This window comes from Falco biarmicus, chromosome 12 (genome assembly GCF_023638135.1).
Source record: "Falco biarmicus isolate bFalBia1 chromosome 12, bFalBia1.pri, whole genome shotgun sequence".
Lineage (NCBI taxonomy): Eukaryota > Metazoa > Chordata > Aves > Falconiformes > Falconidae > Falco > Falco biarmicus.
In genome coordinates this window covers 6,730,191-6,752,824 of record NC_079299.1, presented here as the reverse complement: position 1 = coordinate 6,752,824, position 22,634 = coordinate 6,730,191, and the positions used below count along the sequence as shown (strand labels likewise).

At 38.0% G+C, this 22,634-nt stretch overlaps 1 protein-coding gene across 1 annotated transcript in view; it reads left to right on the top strand.

The window, feature by feature from the left end:
• CNIH3 (cornichon family AMPA receptor auxiliary protein 3) overlaps positions 1–22,634 on the top strand; it is a 47,145-nt gene that overhangs the window by 9,620 nt on the left and 14,891 nt on the right. The window contains exons 2-3 of the mRNA XM_056357842.1: positions 12,615–12,683; positions 15,640–15,687. Of these exons, the coding sequence (XP_056213817.1) occupies positions 12,615–12,683; positions 15,640–15,687 (117 nt within the window). The remainder of the gene's footprint in view (positions 1–12,614; positions 12,684–15,639; positions 15,688–22,634) is intronic.

Genomic DNA, 22,634 nt, shown 5'->3' with positions numbered 1-22,634 from the left:
TCTTCCAACTCATTGATGGCGATACCAAATAAGGCTTGTTCCAGTATTGATACCTGAGGAACTCCACTCTTAACTGGGCATCAATCAGACTTGAAACCAGTGACCATTACCCTTTCAGTCTGATGGTACAGCCAGTTTTTCACCTTGTAGTCTGCCCATCCTGTCCTCCCAGTTTGAGTACAAAACTTCTCTGCCGAGACACAGCATCTTCCTCTTGCTTAGTGTTTCATTGTGTGCCCAGAAAAATTCAGAGGAACATGAATGCACTTTGTGAAGGCAGGACAAGAGTCTTTATACTTTTTTCCACTTCTCATTGAAAAAATATTACTATATAAAGCAAGGATTTATTTTAGGAATGTCATTGTAAGAAGTTGCATTAGAAGGCACTGAAAAATGACAAAACATTTACAATGGAAGTAGGTTTTCTCAGCAAGATACTGCAGGAGTGCTGAACTTGCAGCTCCAGTTTTGATAATGTGAGCACATGAAGCAGAAGGTAAGGGAGATGAAGAAATAGTGCCTATGTTGAGTTGTCCCATAGTACACTGCTTGCTACTCCTTACCAACATGTTAGGTCGTGAAAAACCTTTGGGTTGGTTTTGGGTCCTTTTGTATTTCTGTGCTTTTGCAGGTCATGTCATATTATAACTATCAGGTGGATTTTTATTTTTTTTAAACACAGCTGGAAGTGTGTAAGCTAAGCACATCACTGGATGAACCAAAGGTTAAAAAATTAAGGCGATCTACAGTAAAATTGTGAGAATTAGAAAGTTATAGTCTTTGCAATTCTCTGATAACAAATACTGTGCAAGCGCCAGGCATTGTTGATACCAGTGCCATTTTTTTTTTAATAGAATGACATTAGATTTTTGAACGCTTTTAAATGCCAGCCATCTTCATGCCATAACTCAGTGTTTGAAGTGTTTGATTGTTTAGTCAATCTTCTGTTGCATTATTATTTTATTGTGTTATGAGTTCTGGCTAAATAGTTCAGATTGTATCACCATTAAGTATAAACTGCCTTGTACATTCACAGAGTGGACATTGATAAGCAAGCATAATGAAAGCTTCACTGAGATCAATTTGATTGTGTGTACTTCAGTTTTTCTTCTCTCAGTATTATATAAACACTATTAGCAGATCCTTTAGAAAATTGATTTGCTGATCATTTAAATGGCAGGCCTGTTTGGAGCTGTGCTGAAATCCTTAGCCTTAATCATGCTCCTGTAATTAGACTAAGGAGTTTCATAAGAACATAATTGAACAGATGAGGATGCTTTTTGGGCTGCTCTTACTTTACTCTCAACGTTTGACCATTTTTACTGGTTGCTGTATTCCTTCCCCTTGCCCTATTTCTGCAACCACAGCTGCATTACTGTTGTATTCCTTCACCTTCCCTTATCTCTGCAACCACAGCTCTGTGGCTGGTGGTCTTTTCATGTGTGTGTGTCTTTGCCTTGGAGTTATTTCCTCCAAGTTCTGCCTGGCCTCCTTTTGGGAAAGAAAGATAACCTGGGAAGGTCTCAAATCTCATCATCCCTGCCTGATGCCGCCTGCAACAGAAGAGTTCCTGTTTCCTTGTTCTGCCTCTTGCTGGTCTAGTGGGGTCCTGCTGTGGCCCTGGGAGGCAGGAAGCACAGATCTGGCAGCATTTCTGCCTGCCAACCCACAGCAGGCTCCTTTCTGAGACTGTGTTGATAGGGCCCCACTGTTGAGTGGATAGTGGGGGGTAAAAACAGCGTGGGAAGGGGGAAAATGGGACTGTGGGAAAGAGGAGTTCGGGGAGAAAGATACGAAGGAAAGAGCAAATGAGAGGAAGAAAATACAAGGGACTAACAAGAGAGAAGATTTAGAGCACAGAATTCTTATTTGGAAGACAATTATTTGAGAAGGCTGCTTGATTCTAGAAGGTATGGTTGAATTCAGGTGGTGGACGTTTTTAGACAGCTTGTGTAATGAGTCTTCTGTGTGGGTATGGTGTAATATGTGACATGCTTGAACAGATTTTTTTAGTGACAGAACCCAGATGCCCTTATGTGTTTCCTGGATTTTGGTGACTGTGTATACATCACTGCTAGTAGGAATAGAGAATGCAGGAGGGGGGGATAAGAATTAGCAGCAGCAACATGAAACCTGTGAGGAAATGGAAGAGAACTCAATGTAAAGAGCGTGTGGGGGTATGGGGAGGTAATACTGCTCCCAGGCATGTATCAGTGTAACGGAAACTAAAAATGTCAAAATAATAACTTGTAACAATACGTAGGAATCTTTGAAAGCTCACAATTAGAATAAATTGTGGTGTGGTGTTAAGACTGGAAACTAGAGACAGCACTAGCCAATTAGCAAATCTCTCATCCATGACTTACCTTACTGTTACTGAAAAATAATCTTCTCTGTTGATCTCATTCTCTCACCTCCTTCTTTGGAGCAAGTATTTTTTTTCTAGTTTTATCTATTCCAGTACATTATCCCATCTGTTTACTACCCTTTCCATGAATTTATTCTGCAGAAATATCCTGTTTATTCCTAGCTTTGGAATTATCAGTTTTGTGCTGTTAACTAATAGAAACAGTGCTTCAGTTAGTTTTGAGAATAATTTGTGAAGATGGAGCTTTGTGGCTTCAGTGTATCTGTGTCTTTCTGCTCACCTATCTCCCATACTGTAGTTTTGATGAGAAGAAAAAGACAAGTAGAAATGTTGCATGGGAGCACGTTGCATTTAAGGTGGGGTAAATTAGAAATTATTTGTAATTTTGAGGAATAATAGGGACAGAAAATAGCAGGCTATTGGTCCAATGTGACCAGACTAAGACTTTTCCTCCTACCTTCATCATCTGGCCAGTCTTTTGTGTTAGGTCTTTCACCAGCTCATGTCTAGCGTGTACCCAGCTCAGTGTGGAAAAAGCTGGGTAGTAAAAAAAGAATTTGGCCTATACAAGTAGAAGATGTACATCCTAGGGGTCTCATTTCTTATTGTGCTTTCTTAATTGGTATGGAGTTTAGTATAAAGAGAAGCAAGGCCAAAACAGTGCTCTTTCTTCTGCTGAAAGCAGAGCTCCCCAGCCTCTCCTGGGTTTGGGTAGAAAATAGTGCTGGTGATCTTTTTAACTCACCCTGGTTGGTTGAGAGGTCTGCAAACCAGTTCATCTGCACTAGCCATTACCTGAATCAGAGGCACAAATCTGAGGTCAACACCTCAGATGTAAAGCTTAGATTCAAGCTCCCATAATTTGCTCTTGGCCATTGAAGAGATCAAGACTAGAGGTGAAGCTTTGGCCTAATTTCATACATCTGCTTGTTCAGTTTATCTGCAGATGTGGTCTTTGTTTGCATCCTTTTCAGGACAGAAGAAAAAGCTGGTGCAAGAGTCTGTAAGACCTTTGCCTAGGTTGCCCTTTCTTAGCTTGCTGAATGTGTGGCTGTAAGTGGGAATCCGTGCTGTAACAGTTTGTTTGCTTTTCGAGACAGTCCTGACTATCAGATCAAGTCAGTACCTAGCTAACAAGTGACAGCATTCCTGATGTGACATATCAATTTGTTGTCACCAGTGTTCTGTGAGTAATTGATCTTGCAGTTTTGGTGCTGAACTGAAGAAATCAGAAGTGGTTAGATAGTGAAATGTTTAAAAGGTTTTGATCTCGTTATCTGAATGGGAAAACCTGCTTGTTCTAGAAAGAATCCACATAAAATACTCCATTGCATGTAGGAGGAGAAGGAGACCATATGCAGGGCAGAATACTGGTGGCATGCTTGTGTCAAAACTGCAAGGAGTGTGGGAGACTTATACTCAGTTCCCTAGTGCTGCAGAGATTCAACCTGTGTTTCCTGTAGCCTACAAAAGTGCATAGATTCAGAGCCTTTCGGGCTGGTGGAAAACATTGTCAAATAATCTGTAAGATTTTATTGGTAGAAGGAGAAGAGCATGCGCGTAACCGCTTGGGAGTGCCCACTTCGTATCTGCTGCCTTTGGTTCAGACCCAGATACTGCCTTCACCACTGACTCAGAGCCTCTAGACACCGGTATCCTGCTAAATGGAATGTGGTCTCTCATTGTATAAAATTCTTACAACAGTGGGTCTCTTGCTGCTGTAATCCCTTCAGGGAAATGTATATTTATGCATGGTAGCATGATACCAAGAACTGACACTGTTACCTATGTTTCAAAAAAATGAGTAGCCTGATGGTCCAGATTCTCTTGTGAGAGATCGAAGACATGATTTTTTAAGTCAACTGAGGCAGAAGAATTTTCTACCACAGTGAATGTAATTAAACTTGTTATGCATCTCCATGTACATGCACACTTTTTTCTGTTAAGAACAATGTGGTGTATTAATCAGTTTTGTTTCTACTTGAAAATGTGGGGGGTTTTCTTAATATTGGTAGCAACAGTTTGTGTACCTTTTAAAAAGAAAAGTTGAAGAGTGTGTTTGTTTCACAGAATACTTCTACTTTCTGAACTGTTTCCCTGTACTGAATGCAGTAATGTAAGGCTTAAAATAAAAAAAAAAAAAAAGACAACAAAATGATGAAATCCTGTGGGGAGGGAGGGAAGCATGGCAGTCTGGACTTACCTTAAAAATTCCTCCTCCGCTTGAGGTCTGTTTTGAAATGTGTTCTAGCTGCAGGGAGCAAAATTATTAGCCTATTTAGAAACAGGCTCTGTGCAGCTGTATTAGCATCGTCCCTCCTGCACAGCTTGCTTGCTTGTCTTCTTTCTCCTAATGAACTATAGTTTACATGTGCACAGCTGATTTTTGCCTGGCTACAGCTCAGCTGGTCTAGGCTGGAAGACAGTGAGTGGGTATAAAGTTGTAGTACAAGCAGAGGTAATCTCTGAACTCTGTATTTAGGGAATAGGCGGAACATTTGCCTCCTTCCTGAAGGAGGGGGTTGACATCTCTCCGTTTCAGGAAAACTGGGGAACACACTGCAGTGTCTGTGGTGAGCAAGTGAAATCTGTGTCCAGAATCCTGTTGTTAGCCAGTAAAACTGTTTCTCCTTGCAGTTGGATGAAATTATTTTTAAAAGCCTGTTTCATAGCAGTTGTAGAAATCTGTCAATAGATGCTTGTCAAATCATCCTTCTGGGAGCATTGTGTTTGCCACAGCATTTTGCAGCTGCTGAGGTTTTTTTAGTGGTTTTGTCAAAACTAATAGCAACAAGTGAATTATTTACATTCAGAAATCAGGTTGCTTTTTCAAATTGTTGTCTACAATGTTGCAGTAATAACGAGTAACTCATGGAGATACTAACTTTATATTCAAAGCACTCAAAGCTCTGTACAGTATGGTTGTGTTCCTGATGATAAATTTCTGTCATCTTCACAGTGTGGGCGGAGTTTTTAATTCTTGTACTAATAGGTGAACTGTTTCAGGTGACTGCCAATAATTATTCTTAGTGGGTTCTCCTGTACCTTTCTAGAGGCTTGAATATCTGTTTTGGCATAGCTGAAGCAATAATACTGCTTTGTCTGTGTATAGGTTTTGGTTGTGGGTTGGTTTTTGGTTTTTTTTCCCTATAGTTTTTATTTATGCAAGGGAATACAGTGATGTAACTATACCAATGCAGACTGGTATGTTTGTGCATGCCTGCTCTCAGCAAGGGAGCCTTCCTCTATGGATTTGCATCAATATTTAACTAGAGTATAGTATAATTATGCCTCTGCATTTCCATAGGTAGATAGAAAACCTTTTGAATCATGTTTGCAGAATGGAGATTATGGATTTTTAATTTTGCATGTTGGAGTTTCTATTGGAAGAACCTGAAGGAGGGCCATGAAGATGATCAGAGGGCAGGAGTGCCTCTCCTATGAAGACAGGCTGAGAGAGCTGGGATTCTTCAGCCTGGAGAAGAGAAGGGTCCTTGGAGACCTTATAGCGGCCTTCCAGGACCTAAAGGGTCCCTACAAGAAAGCTGGAGAGGGACTTCTGATGAGGGTCTGTATCGATAGGACAAGGGGGAGTGGCTTTAAACTGAAAGAGAGTAGATTTAGATCAGCGATTAGGGAGAAATTCTCTACTGTGAGGGTGGTGGGGTGCTGTAACAGGTTGCCCAGAGCAGCTGTGGATGCCCCATCCCTGGAGGTGTTCAAGGCCAGGCTGGAGAGGGCTTAGAGCAACCTGGTCTCATGTAAGATGTCCCTGGCCATGGCAGGGGGGTTGGAGCTAAATGATCTTTAAGGTCCCTTTGAACCCTGAGCCATTCTATGTTTCTATTAAAATACTTAGGATCTGGCTTGAATACTTGAGAAATTAAAATAAGATTTTCATGACTGTTAAGTTAGCTTAAGCTTCTAGTTAGAACCTAAAAATTTTAAATTTTGTTGGCCTAAATGTAACATCCTTTTACAGACAAAAGAACTTCTATAAAAAAGTGAAGACTAGGTGCTCAGGTGTATGAACAGCCCTGGATGGAGCCACAAGAAATCTGTTTGCATTAGCAATGTGTCTGGATTTTTGTGTGGAGAGTTGTTAATAGTGGCAGCATGTGAAATGCAAGTTGAGCAAGAAAATGCCATACAATTGTTAGTGTGAAATCTGACAAATAGAGCAATTTTCTGCCCTTGAGTGGTTTAAAACCATTTGCAATCTTAATCCAAAAAGGCACTGCTTAAACAAATGCTCTGCTTTGGAGATGAACAGCGGTACAATAATTGGACAGAAATGCATAGTTTCACTTCTCATGTGCTTTTAGTATACTGACAGTATTTTTTTTCACTAATATTTTGTGTGGTGCAGCAATCCAGAGGCTTTGGTAGTTCTGCCATTGATTCTGTAAATAATTTAATTTCTGTGAGCTTTGTTTTCCCCCTTGTATAAAAGATTGAAATTATATTTTCCTTGCATTTAAGGCCTTTGTTACCTTGAAGGAAGATTTATAACTGCAAGGCATTGTTAGTTGTTATTGTTTACTTCTATTAATATGTGATGAATTAATAAGTGTAATATTCAGAAAAGTAAATACATTGGGGAGAGATAAGAGAAGAAAGGAATATATTTAATCTCACTTTCCTCTCTGCACTTTATTTGGCTGTAGTGTTAAGATTCTCATCAGAACCAGCATTTCAGATACTGTGGTCTGGGAAACTGCCAAGTTGCATGGACAGGTATGATGAAAACATTTGATGAAAGAGATGTGAAACTTTTTTCTTTTTTTTTAATAGGTGTTTAACAAAAGGATGTAGTCAAGGACTAAAATATTATTATAAGGATAAAATTCTCTGGTTTATGAGGCAGGTTGCCCACCCATTCATGCAGTTTTGAATAAACTTTCATATTTGGTAGCATGAACCAGATTGGCTCAACCAGAAGAGAAAGAGGGAAGAGGAACAAGCATCTTGAACAAAAGTTCACCAGCCACATAGCTAGATTTCTTGTTGGGACTGTTTTCGTAGCATTACGAGAATTGGGTAGCAAAAATTATTCTCTCAGTCTGTCACTTTGACAATGTCACCGTTCTCTGCATCTCACTATGGGCTTCCCTTACTCCGTCACCTCAAGACAGAGACTTAGCTTCCCTTTCAGGTCATCTTGTGTTCTTACTTGACTCTCTGTCACATGTTTTGTCAGTTGCTGCTTCTGCTCAACAAAAGCCAACAAAGTAACTCATCCAGCTTGCATCAACATGGTTCAAATATGATATGTGTTCAGCGCTATTTCCAAACACAGTAAATACGTCTGTACAGCAGCTGACATGCAGCCATGAAGCCAAGGAGCCATGCTCTTAAACCTGTCTGTCTTCTGTGCGTGTACTGACATGCAGATAGCCTACGAACTGCTGGTGTGGGTGCTGTGAAGGCTGTGTATGAGAGTGGAGGGGTAGACAAATTGTTTAAATGAACCATTAAAGATAGTTTCTTCAGGATGGGATTGTGGTGCATTGACAGGATGGTGGCAAGAAAACATATGTTAAGTGTTACTGTTCTGTTCTGTGGTTGTCATCAAGTTCTGTTTTATCTTAACTTTTCCGAGATGCCAATAAGCAATATATCCAACTACTTTACTGTCACTGAATTCACACCCACGCCAACTCCACTGCCACCCTAAAACATCACATTCTCAATTGAAATATATTTCTGTAAGAGCTCAGTGATAAAAAAGCATCTTCTCTAGAAATGAGAGATGATAATTCATTCCTACTGTTAATAGGTGAAAATTTCAGTTTGATGGGTACATAAGCATGGCAAAAACTAAAATTTGGGTTCAAACTTATGTGAATACTTCATTATTCAAAGCTGTTATTGTCTAGAGAGATAAGCACAAAGTGTGCAGGTAATGAAAAATTTTCTAAGTATCATTGCAGTGGTAGCTGTACTGAAACATACATTGTCATCACAATTTCGTCTGTTCAGTACATGTTTAAACTGGGGCAAACTCTTTGCTGACTTACACTTTGAGTTTTGAGACTTACAGATGGTGTGAATTACCAGAGAATGCAACCAGTATTTTTATAAACCTTTAGTTTTATTAGGTGATTAACACCCACAAGTACACTTCTGTCAACAGAAAAAATACGGCTAGGGCAATGACAGAACAAACTTCCTGCAGTGTTCTGCAATGTGGAATCACAGGGAAAATTCCCCATCAGAAGGTGGTTTAATATCCATTGCCCATTCAATCCCTGGCCTCTTTCTGCAGTAATGATAAAAAATATTGGTAAACATGATACCTTTTTTTCCTGATACAGCTTTGCAAATAGATAACTTTTGTTGATTTTATTTTTTTTCTTGGAGTTGCTAAATAAATACCAAACAGTCTTCATTCTCTTTCTATGAAGCTGCGTGCAACATTAATGTTTACTAATAGAAATAAATTTCTCCTCTATGTAAGATCAGTCCCTGGCACATGTTTCCAAAAAGCTATCTACTTAGCTATCTGTTTAGGTTTGTGACTAGAGGCTAGTAATTTTTCTTTGGAAGCCTGTTTATTGAGTGGCCTTTGGAGAGATGGGGTTGCTGATGTCCATTTCTATGTATGCTTTGTAGTCTTAATTGCTGCTCTGGATCAAATTAGATTGGGTAACTAAAAGATATCGAATGGTTTATAAAATACATTAATTTAAAGGTGAAATGATGGCAGTTCATATGGTGAAGAGTCCTGACTGGGATCTATTACATTGTTTGCCTCCAAATGAACTACTCTGTCAAGATGCTGACAAGTTTGGCAATTTCAGAGGTGAAACGGACCTTGAGCACACCCAGATGCTGTCCCAGAGCATTCAGCAGCTCTGATTGCCTGGTGTGTGGGAAGCAGGTAGCTGTACTGCATCCATCTGAAATGTAAACAAGTGCAAGGTTGTTTCTCTAGAATTTGGCCAAAACACTGCACCTCCTGTGAAAGCATTGTGAAATACTTAATGGAGGCAAGTAGTTAGTTATTTGATTTTTGTAGGGAAAAATGGCAACTCTGGCCATACAATGCCCTAGGGTATTAAATGTTACAGAGGGCTAGTTATAATTGAAAGAGGAAGATGTTTCCAAATTAATTATGTAAACCATGCTGAAGCACAACCCAGCCTGGTTTTCAGCAATACAATATAATTTGTTGCACAGTTACATAGTATGTTGTGAGCAAGTGCCAATCTTAAAAGCTACAGCTCTCTTTCTCTCTTTTTCTTAGTTGCAGTTTTAGAATTAGGACAGACAGCATTATGAGATTAAAAAAACCCTTCACACGCAAAATCCCCATACCTCCAAAAAAACTTTTGGAGTTTCTTTAGATTCTTTCTAATTGTGGGCCTGCCTAATGTTATGCTTTCAAGCTTTTCACTGGGTCTGAGAAATAGGAATGTGCTTTTTAATAAATTAAAATTGATATCTTCATGTCATCACTGGATTTCTATTCCTGGAGATTTTACAAAATATAAACTGTTATGGACCTTTTGTAAAAGAACATATTAAGAATTGAGGAGGATTGATTTCTGTCAGCCTCCTTCCAGAGAGACACTGAAACTTTTAATGAAGAAACTTTCTTCTAATCCTGTGGGCTTGATACCAGACCTCAATCTGTTTCTTGCAGGTGTAGCAGGAATGTCTCTTAATATTGTCATAATTTGCAGGCATCCCAGAAGGTTTGTCTGTGAGACTATTGTATATACACTTACTGGTTCCATGAAAACAACGTGCTTAATACTGTCAGATTTGTTTCAGTGCACTTATAAATCTAGATATAAAGCAAGTATAGTGTAAATAAATTGTGTGCTAGCAAATAAAGAGTAGATTTTGACTACAGTTGGGAATGCTGGTAAAGGAAAAAAAAAAAGAGAAAGCAAAAAATGAGGAAATCTAAATGTGTAGTATATTTGAGGCTAATCTCTTTTCCAAACTGTCGTTTAGGATTTCTTCAAGACTTAGCTGCATTAGTTAAAGCTAGCTCAACAGAGCCCTGCCTTAATGGTTCTGTCATTCAGAGCAACCTTGTTCTTCATCTAAACATGCTTCAGGGTTATCATGCTATCTCTGTGTTCAGTGAATCTTTAGAGGCTTTCCTGGACTTCTTGAGGGGGGTCCTTCCTATGATTCCAGTATTTGGATTCCCCATATTGTTTTCTCAGACCAGTCTTTCCTCACAGTGTGAGCTGGATCTTGTATTGGCTGTCATTTCTTTACTATCTCAAACTCCTGGTTGGCTGTTACTGACTACCAAAAGGAAGAGCACAGCACATTCACTCTTATTTTTTTTTCTTTTTTTCCTCCTCCGAAGAAATTTCAGCTCTTCTCTATATTTACAACAAGAAAAAAGCTGTTACTACTGTACATTATTAAAAACAGTTGTCACTCTAAGCTCATAAGTTTTCTATCTTAAAGTTATATCTGTGAGTACCAGTACAGTGAGGCAAAGAGAATTTAAGGGAAATGCACAGGATGCCGAAGTAAATTGGTGGCACACCTATGAACTGAGGCAGCTTTCTTAACCTGTTACAGGGCTGTCCTTTCCCCTTTCTGTCAATGCTGTCAGTGCTGATGTTGGTACCTAATTACAAACAGAAGTGTGTGCATCAGACTCGCATGGTTGTTATCCTCTTAACAGTTGGTCCAGCTTGAGAACATGAAAATCTGTTCAAGAAGTATTAAATATAGAGGTGTCACGAGCCTTCTTCTTCATAATTGTATTCCAACCCTCTCTCAGTTTCTGCTGCTTGCTCTTTTACCTTGGTGTAAACATGCATTGCAGATTTAATACCTAACTTGTACAGATACTTCATCCATGAGGAGAAATGCTTCACTTATCACATTTTGTAGTTCCCTTTGTGGTTTATTCTGGCACTTTTACTTGTCATAGTTGAATAAATTGAATTCTGTAGAGTGCTCCTGTAAAATGCCACAGTTTTGATTTTAAATATGCTTCAGTGTGATGAATGCAGCATTAGAGTGGGATGCGGAGTAGTGCTTAGATTTGTGGATTGTAGCTCTAGGTTTTATTCTGAAGCCTCTCACCAGATTATTATATGAATCATGGATAGGCCATTTTCAGGATTTCTGCTTCTGCATTCCATATCTGTAAAAAGAATGTGTTTTATCTATACAGCAGGTCTGTGTTGACATGTAGTTGGTTATTTTTTTGAACAGCTAGGCAGTAAGCATGGTGTAATGTGTCATAGAATGCTTGTTGCACTCCTATGCTAATTAGCTGTCAGCTACCGTGTGCTTCCGTCATCTTTTTATTGAGAACGAATACTTTCCTGGCTTGTAAATTGTCTAAAAAGGAATCATTGTTTTAACATCTGTTTGTGGTGCCTGTCATAGTGATCTTTCATTCCTTGGGTGAAGCAAGCAGAAGAAAGGGTATTACTGGAATACAAACATAAAATAAAGAACATGCTTTGAGTCCTTTGAATGAAATATGCTAAGGGTTGTTACAGCTGTTTTCTTTCCAAGACAACATTATCAAACATTATTTTTATGGGCACTTTTATCTGCTGTACTTTAAAAGCAGGCGGTGTTTACCAGTGTGTCTCATTCCATCCGTTAATGGACAAAACTAAAGGATGTGAGCAAAAGACATCTCTCTATTAATGAGGTCTGAAGTGAAGTTCTAAAACCTGCTGGAATTTAGGAAGGACATATTTTGCTCTAGAGTGGTTCACCTTTTTAGGAGTTTGCTTGATAATGAATAGTGCCTTAATAATAATTGGGCTGATACTAATTCAGAATTAATATCTGAAGGTTTAGCAACTAATACAAAGGGCTGTTATGCTATTTCAGGTTTAATATATACACATCTGATGCATCTCTGTGTTTTAGGTAGCTAATGACTTTTTCCATCAGGTCTGGAGAAGTATTTGTTTGCGAAGTAGTTTTATGTCATTTAGAAGTATGAGAAAAGATTTCTACCTGATATGAGGGAAGAAATTTGGAAAGCAATGATGCTGAAAAGGCTATAGATATGATTTTACAGAGTGACAGATTAATGGATTCTAGGTGTCATAGGTAGGAGTATCCCATGTTTTGTTTTAACTAGTTAATTCTCAAAGGAGCATGCCAGGGAACCTAGTTTCCTGTATTTTCTCATACAGGAAAGGGAGGAAGGGAGATGATGCATCTAACTAGTCCCTAAAGGAAAAATAAATGTTTGAATTGAGCATTCACTACAATATTTGAAAAAATTGTTTTTCAGATAATTGCCTTTGATGAACTTCGGACAGACTTCAAAAGCCCAATAGATCAGTGCAACCCAGTCCACGCAGTGAGTATCACAGTGGCTTGCTAAGCAACAATTACTAAAGAAAGGGAAATATATTGACTGCCAGTGAAAGTATGAGTGTGGAAACGAATATGGTGTCTGTTGCAAAGTCAACTGTAGTTTGGAAAATTGATTTATTGGGCCAGTCTTAGGAAGCCAGATGGTGACTCTTTATGGCTATAGCTTTCCTTTTTGTTGGAGGAGGTAGGAAAATTATTCGGAAGTTCAAAAACTGAAGGACAGTTAATGTGATGCTAATGCTTTCTTTTTGCCTTTTTATTCTGTGGCACAAGTTTTCCTTTTTGAAATAATTTGCTTTCTCTGTGCTCAAGCATGGGATGACCACCTTCTCCCGTACTGTCTGTATCAATGAGCCAAAAGCTTGCAGGGATTTGATAAGAGGTACATTCCTAGACCTCTCTGTCCCATGACAGGGCTCTAAATTCTCCTGTGTTTTAAATGCAAATAACACATTCTGTTGCATCTACTATGGATAAGGTTTAATATCACTCTGGGACTGTAAACTCGGTTTTACCTAATAAACCAAAATGCAACCCAGATTTAAGCATGTGAAAATTCCTCTGTTAATTGCAGATGTGATTTAGGGTGATTTACCTGACTACAGTTAAACATGCATCAGGTTTGTACCACCAGGACTGAAAGCAGAACCTGGCTCGCCATCATCTCACTGGGAATTACAATGATTATGACAGGTGCTGAATTTGATCTCTACAGAGTATCAAGTTACTGAATTGCCTACACATGGTAACCAGATTCATTAGCTAGTACTGTGCCATTTAACCTTGTTTCATAACTCAGCAGAGGATTTGTGGTGGTACTTAGACCACTGATGATGTTAAGCATAATCTTTAAGTGAATCTTGGAATAAGAAGTCTTGTTTACTGTTCTCTAACATAAGCAAAGAACAGAAGAAAGAAATTACATGAAGAAATCCTATAGAGGACTTCAATGAAAGTAATCTGGTTTTGAATTTACTGGAAGAAATCTGATTTTGAATTCACTTTATCTGGTTTTATTTGCCATCTTGAGAATTGCACACAAGGAATGTGTATTTGTATGTACCAAATTCCAGTAACTGGTTCTCTTCCTAAAACTTGTAAGATGCTCCATGGAGGTAATTTCCTCTTGTTTTAAAATGGTGATGGAATTGGTCTCCAGGATAAAAAAATTTTAGTAAGTCCCTGTTTCAGTCATGTTAGTGGTGTAATCAAAAAGTTAATCATGGAGCTTCCAGTAAAACACAGCACTGTATTCTGTGATCAGTTGACATATTTGACTTTCCTCTATGAAACTTCCTGTGATAATTCAATCAGTAATCTGATGGCTTTCTTCTGCACAGTAATGTTGATGCCTTTTATAATGACATAAAAGGAATATTTTTAGCAGGTAGTTCTTGTATCTTTGATCAGATGTGATTTGCTTTTTCCCTATACATAGTTGTTTGTGCTCATATTCCGTTTATTTGGTGGGGTAGTTTTCTTTATTGCGCTATAAGGTTGTCTGATGTGTAGTCATTATTATGTCATTATCTTCCACAATGTTTTCACGACAGAGTGTAGAGCCTTTTTGACAAGAGAGGGCTGAATTAAGGAGAGATCAGAGGCAAAACCAATGGCAGTATGGAGAACTCAATTCAAATTTCCTCATTCACACTCTATTACCTACATCTCAAATATAGACTTCCTACTTCTGCAAGGCGAGCTGCAGTTAGGCACCTGTCCTCTAAAGGGAATTGAGAGGGTTATCTTTCCCTCTCCATTTACCTCCTACCAGAGGCAAGAAAGCTTTCTGCAGCTTCACAAGCTCATCCTTATATGTCCATTCCATGTTTTCAATTGTGAGTCTAAAATTTCTGAATCTCTTTTAGATCACAAACATCAGAGAGAGGCACAATATTTGTCTGGTGCCTATCAAGCTGCCACTGTCTCATTGTCTTTCCAAATTATATTTTCTTTTTAGAAATGGCCTAAACATGGTGACAGGAAAGGAAAAGGGACATTTCTCTGGAGAATAGAAATAAAACTCAAACTTGGAGCAAATCTAAAACATTTGAAAAGCAAAAAGCTTAGGGAGAGTTGGCTTCTCAGTATATTACATTACCTGTTTAAAAAAGGTCATAGTTCAGAATATTTTTTTCCCATGTCTAAATGAAAATATTACCAGATAGTGTTCTAAGGACAACAAAACCACTCTGCCTTCTGCAGTGCAACCAACAGTAGAATCTTTCACAGTAACTCCAGTGATAGGGTTATGCAGAGTGAAATCTGATTTTACTAGTGAATTTCTCGTTATGAACCATTTAAAAGGAAACCTGTCTTTGACTTGTCATCTTCCTGTGAATCATGATTAGAGAATCTTTTGAGTCACGCTGTTTAATTACAGTCACTTTCAGTATTTATGAATGCATCTGCTGTTTAAAGTGGCATTTTTAGGCCATTTTAGATATTCTTCACTAATGGGTTACATCCTAATGTCACATGTTGCTCAGGCACCCTCTTGGTGATAGAGGAAGGGCTGTCATACAAACTTCGTAGTTGTTTTTTCCCATTCAGAATGATCTTGACGCCAGAGGCTGGGCACCTGAAAATGTGAGACCAAGTCTTTGTGATATAGATTGGCACCATTGGGCAGAGCCACAAATGCTGACTAAAAAGAAGTTGCAACCTCTGGCTCAAAGCTAACACAGACTTGACTCTGTGTACTTGTTAAAACACCCAGTAACAGATGAAAAATGACTTATTTGGACTTTGAAATGGGCAAATCATTTGGCTTGCAAGCAGTAGGTAAGAAGTGAATGCTATTGTTTCAGATTCATGATGTGTGTTGCTTTCCTGCAGCCGTTAATTATGATCTTGACCCATTCTAATTGTAATATATTGTCTTTGATTTATAACACCAACAGCTAATCTCCTACCTTTTTCCCACTTTCTCTTGACAGAGAGAGCGGCTGAGAAATATTGAGCGTATTTGTTTCCTTCTGCGAAAGGTAAGTATAAACTAGCCTAGGATTTGTGATGTTTATGGGAAATAAAGCCACCCAGTGGCAATGCGCATTAATTTTCTCTTTGATCCTCACACTCCATTGATGAAAGGCTGGATTCTACTGCAGAAGTGGAAGTCATGATGACCTTCTAAGGACAAAGTAAGACAAATTATAAAAGGTTAACATAATAGAGGATTTCTGGATCCTCTTGGATGAAAGTTCAGAACATCAGCGCATTCATTTTGAAACACGCTTTTCAAAGGCAGTGAAACATTTTGCAATTGTGGCTTGAGGTGCTTTTATAGCACTATCAGCTGATGATAATGTAGTACAGGCTTTAGAAATACCTTTTTTTTTAACAGTGGCTTACTGTTTGATGAATTAAACGTTTTATTAGCTACATATTTAATGTTTAAGTTTTTTAAATTGGCTGATGTTGAAAAGATGTTTGAAGCACTCGGCCTCTTTTAAACAGTTTCTGAGATATTTGAAGGAGCTGATAAATTGTAGGATTGATACATTTATGGGTTACTCACCTCTAGGTTGAAAGAAGGTTTTCATAAACATTGTTCTCCTGACCCCATTAAAGTCAAAATAACCATCGTTCCAAACTATTTTATTCTGTATATTCAACTTTCTATAAATTCCTTTTGCATTGCAGAGTAGTAATGCAGCTACCTGAATTATTCTGCATTTTTGCTTAAAAGGTCATCGCTGAAGTGTGGACTGCTGACTGCATCTTAATTAAGCTAAGAATTAAATTCAGATATGTTTGTAAGAAGCTGATGGCATCATCCTTAGAGGTTTTGGGAAAGCCGATGCTAGGGATTATTGGTTTGGGGTGATCCAAAGGCGTAACTGTGACTGTGCAGAATCCATGAAGTGTCATTTTCTGATCAGTCAGAACCTAAGTTGTATCTGGTACCATTATGAGCATGTGACTGCTAGGAGCCACTTCTAAGTACTTAGCCTGTTTATGACACCGGGGGCATGAAAATAAGAGAAAATACTTATCATCAATAGCTTTCCATTTTATCAAATAGGCAGCCCACCAGTTTCAAGCTGTGTCCCAGTTTCTTTGATATAAAGCAACTGGTGAGTTGCAATATATGAACCCCATGGGAATGCCTTGCCTACATCAGTATTTATTTTTATTGAGCCTCAGCCTCACTGTGAACAGCAAAATGGAGCATTTTGGCGAATTACAGACTCCGTATTCATAAAGGATTGGCTTGCTTCTGGTTCACTTGAACAGTTTGTTAATTTAGCCTCTCCTTCAGAGTTCTTTGGGGACACATTTATTTTAATTGAGAGATTACATGCAAGAAGAAGGTGTAATGACTATGGATATGTGTAGTCTTCAGATCTGACAATCACTAAAAATAGCTCTAGTTTACATAGTATAAAGGATTCACTGTTAGGGAAAATTCAGGAAAAGAGTAAAGAATTCAGTGCCAGCTATGTATACAGGAAAACAGCAGTTAGGATGCTTTCAGCAAGCACTAAATATAGCCCTCGTTATAGCATTGTGTGTTTTTAGGTCCATTTCTCTTTCTCTGAAAGAGTAACGTATCTGTTTTCCTATGTCTTGAAGTCAGATAATTCTTTTAAAGGGCTTTGAAAACAGTGATATCTTGTCATGTGTAACATTATAACTTAATGCTGTAAATTTGTTTTTTGAAGAGACAATATAGGTGGGCTATAAAAATATGTTCAGTTTCATTATATGCTGTTTTTAGAGGGGTTCTTGGGAATTATTAAATGGGCATACAATATGTCATATAAATCTGATCCCAGTGGACAAAGAGTTTTAGTTTTTATCTCCAAAATAGTTGGGAGGTTATTTACAAACAGTGACCTGGTATGTAATATGTCATCATGTATTATATAACTTACTTAAATTTTCCAAAATAGAACGGAGAATGTAATTGTTCTGCAGCCAAGCATTTTCTGCCATTTGGTTTTGGGGGAAAATGTTTCTGTGTCATTAAAACCAAGTAGGGGTAATGTGAAGCAGATCACATATATATATATATGGCGCTGGCATGTGCACATGCATGTACAGGTGGGTCCGTATTTTTATGGTGCTATAGAATTAGATAAGCGTAAGTTTTCTGGTTACTGGAGAATGATCGGTTATATATGAAGAAGCTATGAACTTTCTATAGCTGTGGGCAAATCTATTCTATCTTGAAGTAAATAAGAGGAAGAACTTACTCTCTGAAGCCAGCACAACGTGAAGTTCTGTCAGGATGCAGGTATTTCTTTTTATTCGGTGTTGTGTTTTGGGGGTTTTATAGTATAGATTTGTATTCATGTGTGTGCTGTAGATGGTTGAACATTCCATTGTGTGGACGCTGGTGTGCGATACAAGTGTTAGGGTACTCACATTGGACATACACTACCATTGGTGAATGCTGTGGAGCGTGCAACTGTGCTATCTTTTTTGCTAAATTACCTTTTTTTTTCTAAGGATGTGTTTATGTGACACACTACAATGCTGGACAGAGGTACACGAGCTAGTTGTGAATGAGCTGTCTTCAGCTAGTGGAAGCAGTACAGACGTCTTGGGCTGGTTAGCCCTGCTGAGGAGCGGGATAGGTGAGGTGTACCGTATAGGTCTAACCATGGGGTTTGTGATGAAATATTTTGGTGAGGTTATTAAAATATGTTCAGTGGTGATGGTGGCAGGAATATTATATAATTGTAATTGCAGTTGTATTTCGAGAAACCTACCTACCTGATTGATTCCTGTTGGATATGCTTATCTTTAGCACTAAGGACAGTTAGGAATTTCCTAGGTTAAAACATGGTCTATTTCATTAATCAACCACTGTCATATTATTACTTTACCTTTGAGGAAATGTAAATTAAATTTGATCAGGTTATGCATTGTAATTTTTGAATTAATTTGATAGATCCTCACTAAGGAGGAGAGTTGATTGAAGTTGCTTCCTGCTCAGCAAACGTAATTCAGACTTCGATTTGCTCACGCCAAACACTGCTGAACAATATAAGTGACCTTTCTCAAATTATCAGCAAATATTTGTTTTCAAACTCTATTAAGCTAAAGTGAGAGTGATTTATGAACAGTGGCATTGGAACTTACCTGGGAGGGAATTGAGGTAGATGAAAGACAGACTTCTACTAATTTTCCTCCTGTAGTGGAGCACTTAAGTCAGGTGCTAAATTTGTAAAGCTGCAAGTGTAAGAAAATACTGTACCAGAGCTCAGTCCTTTTTCTTGATTTTATTTGGTTGTGGAGTTTTGGGGTTGTGTAGGTTTTTTTTGGTTTGTGGGTCATTTTTTTTTTTCTCCAAGTCCTGACAGGATGATTGGAAGAGAACAAATTCAGCAAGAAATCTAACCACAGGCAAGGTGACATTAATCTCAAAGATGTTCCAGATGAACTTGAACTATCTTGAAAAATACAAACAAATACACAGACAAAAAAACCTGCAGGTACAACTTTTGAATAACCAAACTTAGCCAGTTAGGCACTCCGATACTAGCAGTAGCAACAGCAACAGTAGATTATAAATCAGGAGCTGGGCAGTTTAGGTGAAGAGGTTTTGGTTGGTTTGTTTTTAATCTTTTTTCAAGCAAGTTTTAACATTTTAGTTAGAGGGTTGGGGGCTGCCAGTGCTTGATCTGGTCTGGTACTTCCGTCACTGTGGTTTCCAGTGGAGCTGGATCTGTGGTGGCAGTGGTGGAAATTTATTCTGTACTCAACAGTTCTGGTATTTACCAGACTTAATACTGGTTTTACTACTCTGCAAAGGTAAAATAAATCTATCTTTTAAATTTATATTCCATAGTGTGTACCTTTATACACATCACAGTTATGTTTTGCTGTATTTATATGTTTTGGTAAATAACCAAAACCAATGTTACTTTAAAGAGCAATTACAGAAGACATTCCATTCAGACTGAGATACTGTAAATAAAATGTAAAACCTAGTGACCATAGTGTATAATTCTAGACACGTGAGTGTCTGTATACAATTTTGTTTTGGTGTGTTTCCATATTTAAGGACTCTATTAAAAAAAAGTCAAAATTACTTCCATGTATGAAGGTAACTGTAATTCAGAGACATGAGTAATCAGAAGCTTGAAGTCTTGTGGGTTAACACTACAGGTCCAACTGTAGACAGACTATTCCAAGGAAGAAGATAAGGTTTGATTTTTGTGTCTGTCGTGCCTGTTTGTCAGTGTTGAACGCACATACTCAAAGCTTGAAAAAAAATCACAGTATGTCCAGTGAAACATTACTGAGCTCATTGGATCAGCTAATACAGAACGAGTTAACTTTTTAGCCATTTCCTTAATAGCAGATGAAAACGGTATTTTCTGAGTGTTGGAGGTTTTTCTACTTTACATGTAGACAAATATTATAGAAAATCAGCATTTTTAAATAGCCTTGTCTTTCCTTGTTTATCCTTATTCAGCAGACATGTTTTTTCCCTGCATATTTTGGATGAAGGAGATTAAACAATGTACACTAGAGTGATTGTCATAGGAAATAATTTTTATACTTGGACCTTAGGTTCCAGACCTTCACCTATCAGTAGCTCCTACCATTCTCTGCATGCAGCAGCTACAGTGGACAAACCCTTCTGGAGAATGTCAGGTGTCACAGTAGCTGATTTAGATTGATCGTATTCTTTTCTTCCTGATAAATTTGCTGGTTATTACAATGATCACTTCTTCTGTTGTTCTGCCTCATAGTCACTGGCAAGCTTGAGTGATGAATTTTAAGTGTGTGTTTTGGGATATGTCATTTGATTACTTCATCATGTATTTAGGGATTTATAGATGTGTAACAGTCTGCAGGCTAATACTCATTAACAGAGTACTTCTGTAAGCCTATAATATGGTTCATTAAAATGCTTAGCAAATTTAGCAAATGCGACGTATAATCACAAGGAATTTTTAAAGTTGTGTTTATCTATCCATATGTAAGAAGGAATCATACTTTCTTCCTGGGATTGAAAAATCTTACAGGCGGAAACTACAGCAATAAGGCCATTATTTGTTGTGGAACTGGGAATAGCAGCAACAGTTTTACCTTTTGTAGTGCTGTGATTTATTTACAACCTCAGTAAAGACATTTTAATTCCTCATTTAGTTACTTTATAGAAAAAGCAACAGCGTAGCCATACTAGAGGGATAAGTCTGCAAGGTAATCAGGTGCCAGCTTTGTGGTATGCATTATATTCAGCACCTCCTAACTGGTAGTCAACATTGTCTTTGAAGTTTAGGTGCTTGTGTTATCTGAGAGGAAAACAGGATTTTTAGTCTAGTCATAAGGTATTTTTGGACTCTAGAAACAGCAGTGGTGTTCTGCCTTGCAGGACAAAGAGGCTGACGTTTCCAGAGTTCTGAGAAACCGCTGCTGTAACAAAGATCTCAAAGGGAACAAAAAATGGCACCATGTGATATTTTTCCTGTTAACAGCTATTGTTACGATGATGGAGCACCTGAACTTTGTCCACACTTATTAGAGACCAAAGAGTTCATCATTGTTACTGGTTTCTCAGTACATGTTATATTTCTTGATGTATCTAATGCTCTGTCATTCACGCTTCATCAACTGCTGAGTTTTGACTAATCATCTGGGCAGCAGTAAAACTGTCAGGAGACCCTTCCTACTGAGTGACTGGGAGCGTAAACGCTAATCAGGAGACTGTGGATTATTTCTGAAGAATGAATATAGGATTCTATAGAAAGAGAATATAAAATATAGAAAACATACTGCAGGTACCCAGATAGTTATTCAGAGTCTCCCTATGTGTGACTCAATGCAATACAGAAGCTTGTACAATTTCAGTAAATACTATGCATTTTAAAAATTATTTTCGTAATCTCAGGTATATATTTTTCTTTAAAAAAATCTTTGCGCTTCAATTCAGTGGTGCAACACAACTGGTTTATATCAAAAAGCTTTCTGAACATCCCTGGATTTAGGAAGGGTTTGACTTCAAGTTTGACATTGATGCTTATCATTCATCTCTAAGATCAAACAACAACAAAAGCAGCTGTGATAGCCCTCTGTGGGCCCTCTCAGAATCTCCTTGACATGGACAACTTGGAGCAATCTCTGTTTATTGCTCTGAGATGAGAAATGTGTTGATCTTCAAGCATAAACCCATGTGGAATAGGCCTGGACTTAGATTTGTATTTGAAGTTCTTATATTTTAGACACCATTTAGATAAAAACTGTGTAGTGCATCATTGGTAGTTATGGCCAGATGTGTCTGAATTCGTGCAGAAATTCCCAGGGAAACTCAAGAGAAACAATAAAGGTCAAACTCTGGGTAGAATGAGGGGAAGAAACATGAGTTTTTGATTAGACAATTCAGCACTTCACTTGAGCTACTAATGCTTTACCCCTTGGAAAATCATCATTTTCTTCCCTTTGAATTTAGCTATTACTGGGAGAGGACTGTGCTGTGAAGGAGGGTGGCTGGTACAAACTTCCACAAAGTAGAGTGCCTTTTGATTAGATCGCATTGGATAGTTTTATCAAGATCTGAACTTTCTGTTTACTAGCCTGATAATATGAATATGAAAAAGTTGTTCAGTAATCCTTTTTTTAAAGGTTTAAATATATGATCTGTTATTTGGACTACAGTGATATTCTGAATTAACACTATCATATGAAAACTTCGCATTTTAAAGGTGTCTTAAATAAATTCAAAAGGGTGATTTCAGGCTGTTCTGTTTGTCTTCTTTCTGGAAGAAAATACAATACAAATCTGCTTTTGTTGTCTTGAGGTGGATATTCTGCTGTCTTATGTTTTGCCAGTCTTTGAATTTTGCGTTCTTTTTTTACTTCCTTAGTTCTATAATTTAATCTTTTAAAGGCCCTGTTGTGGTTTAGCCAGAGATTCCTTTCAGCAAGACTTGGCTCTCCTTTTCTGTTATGTTTTCATTAAAGTTTGTGGTAC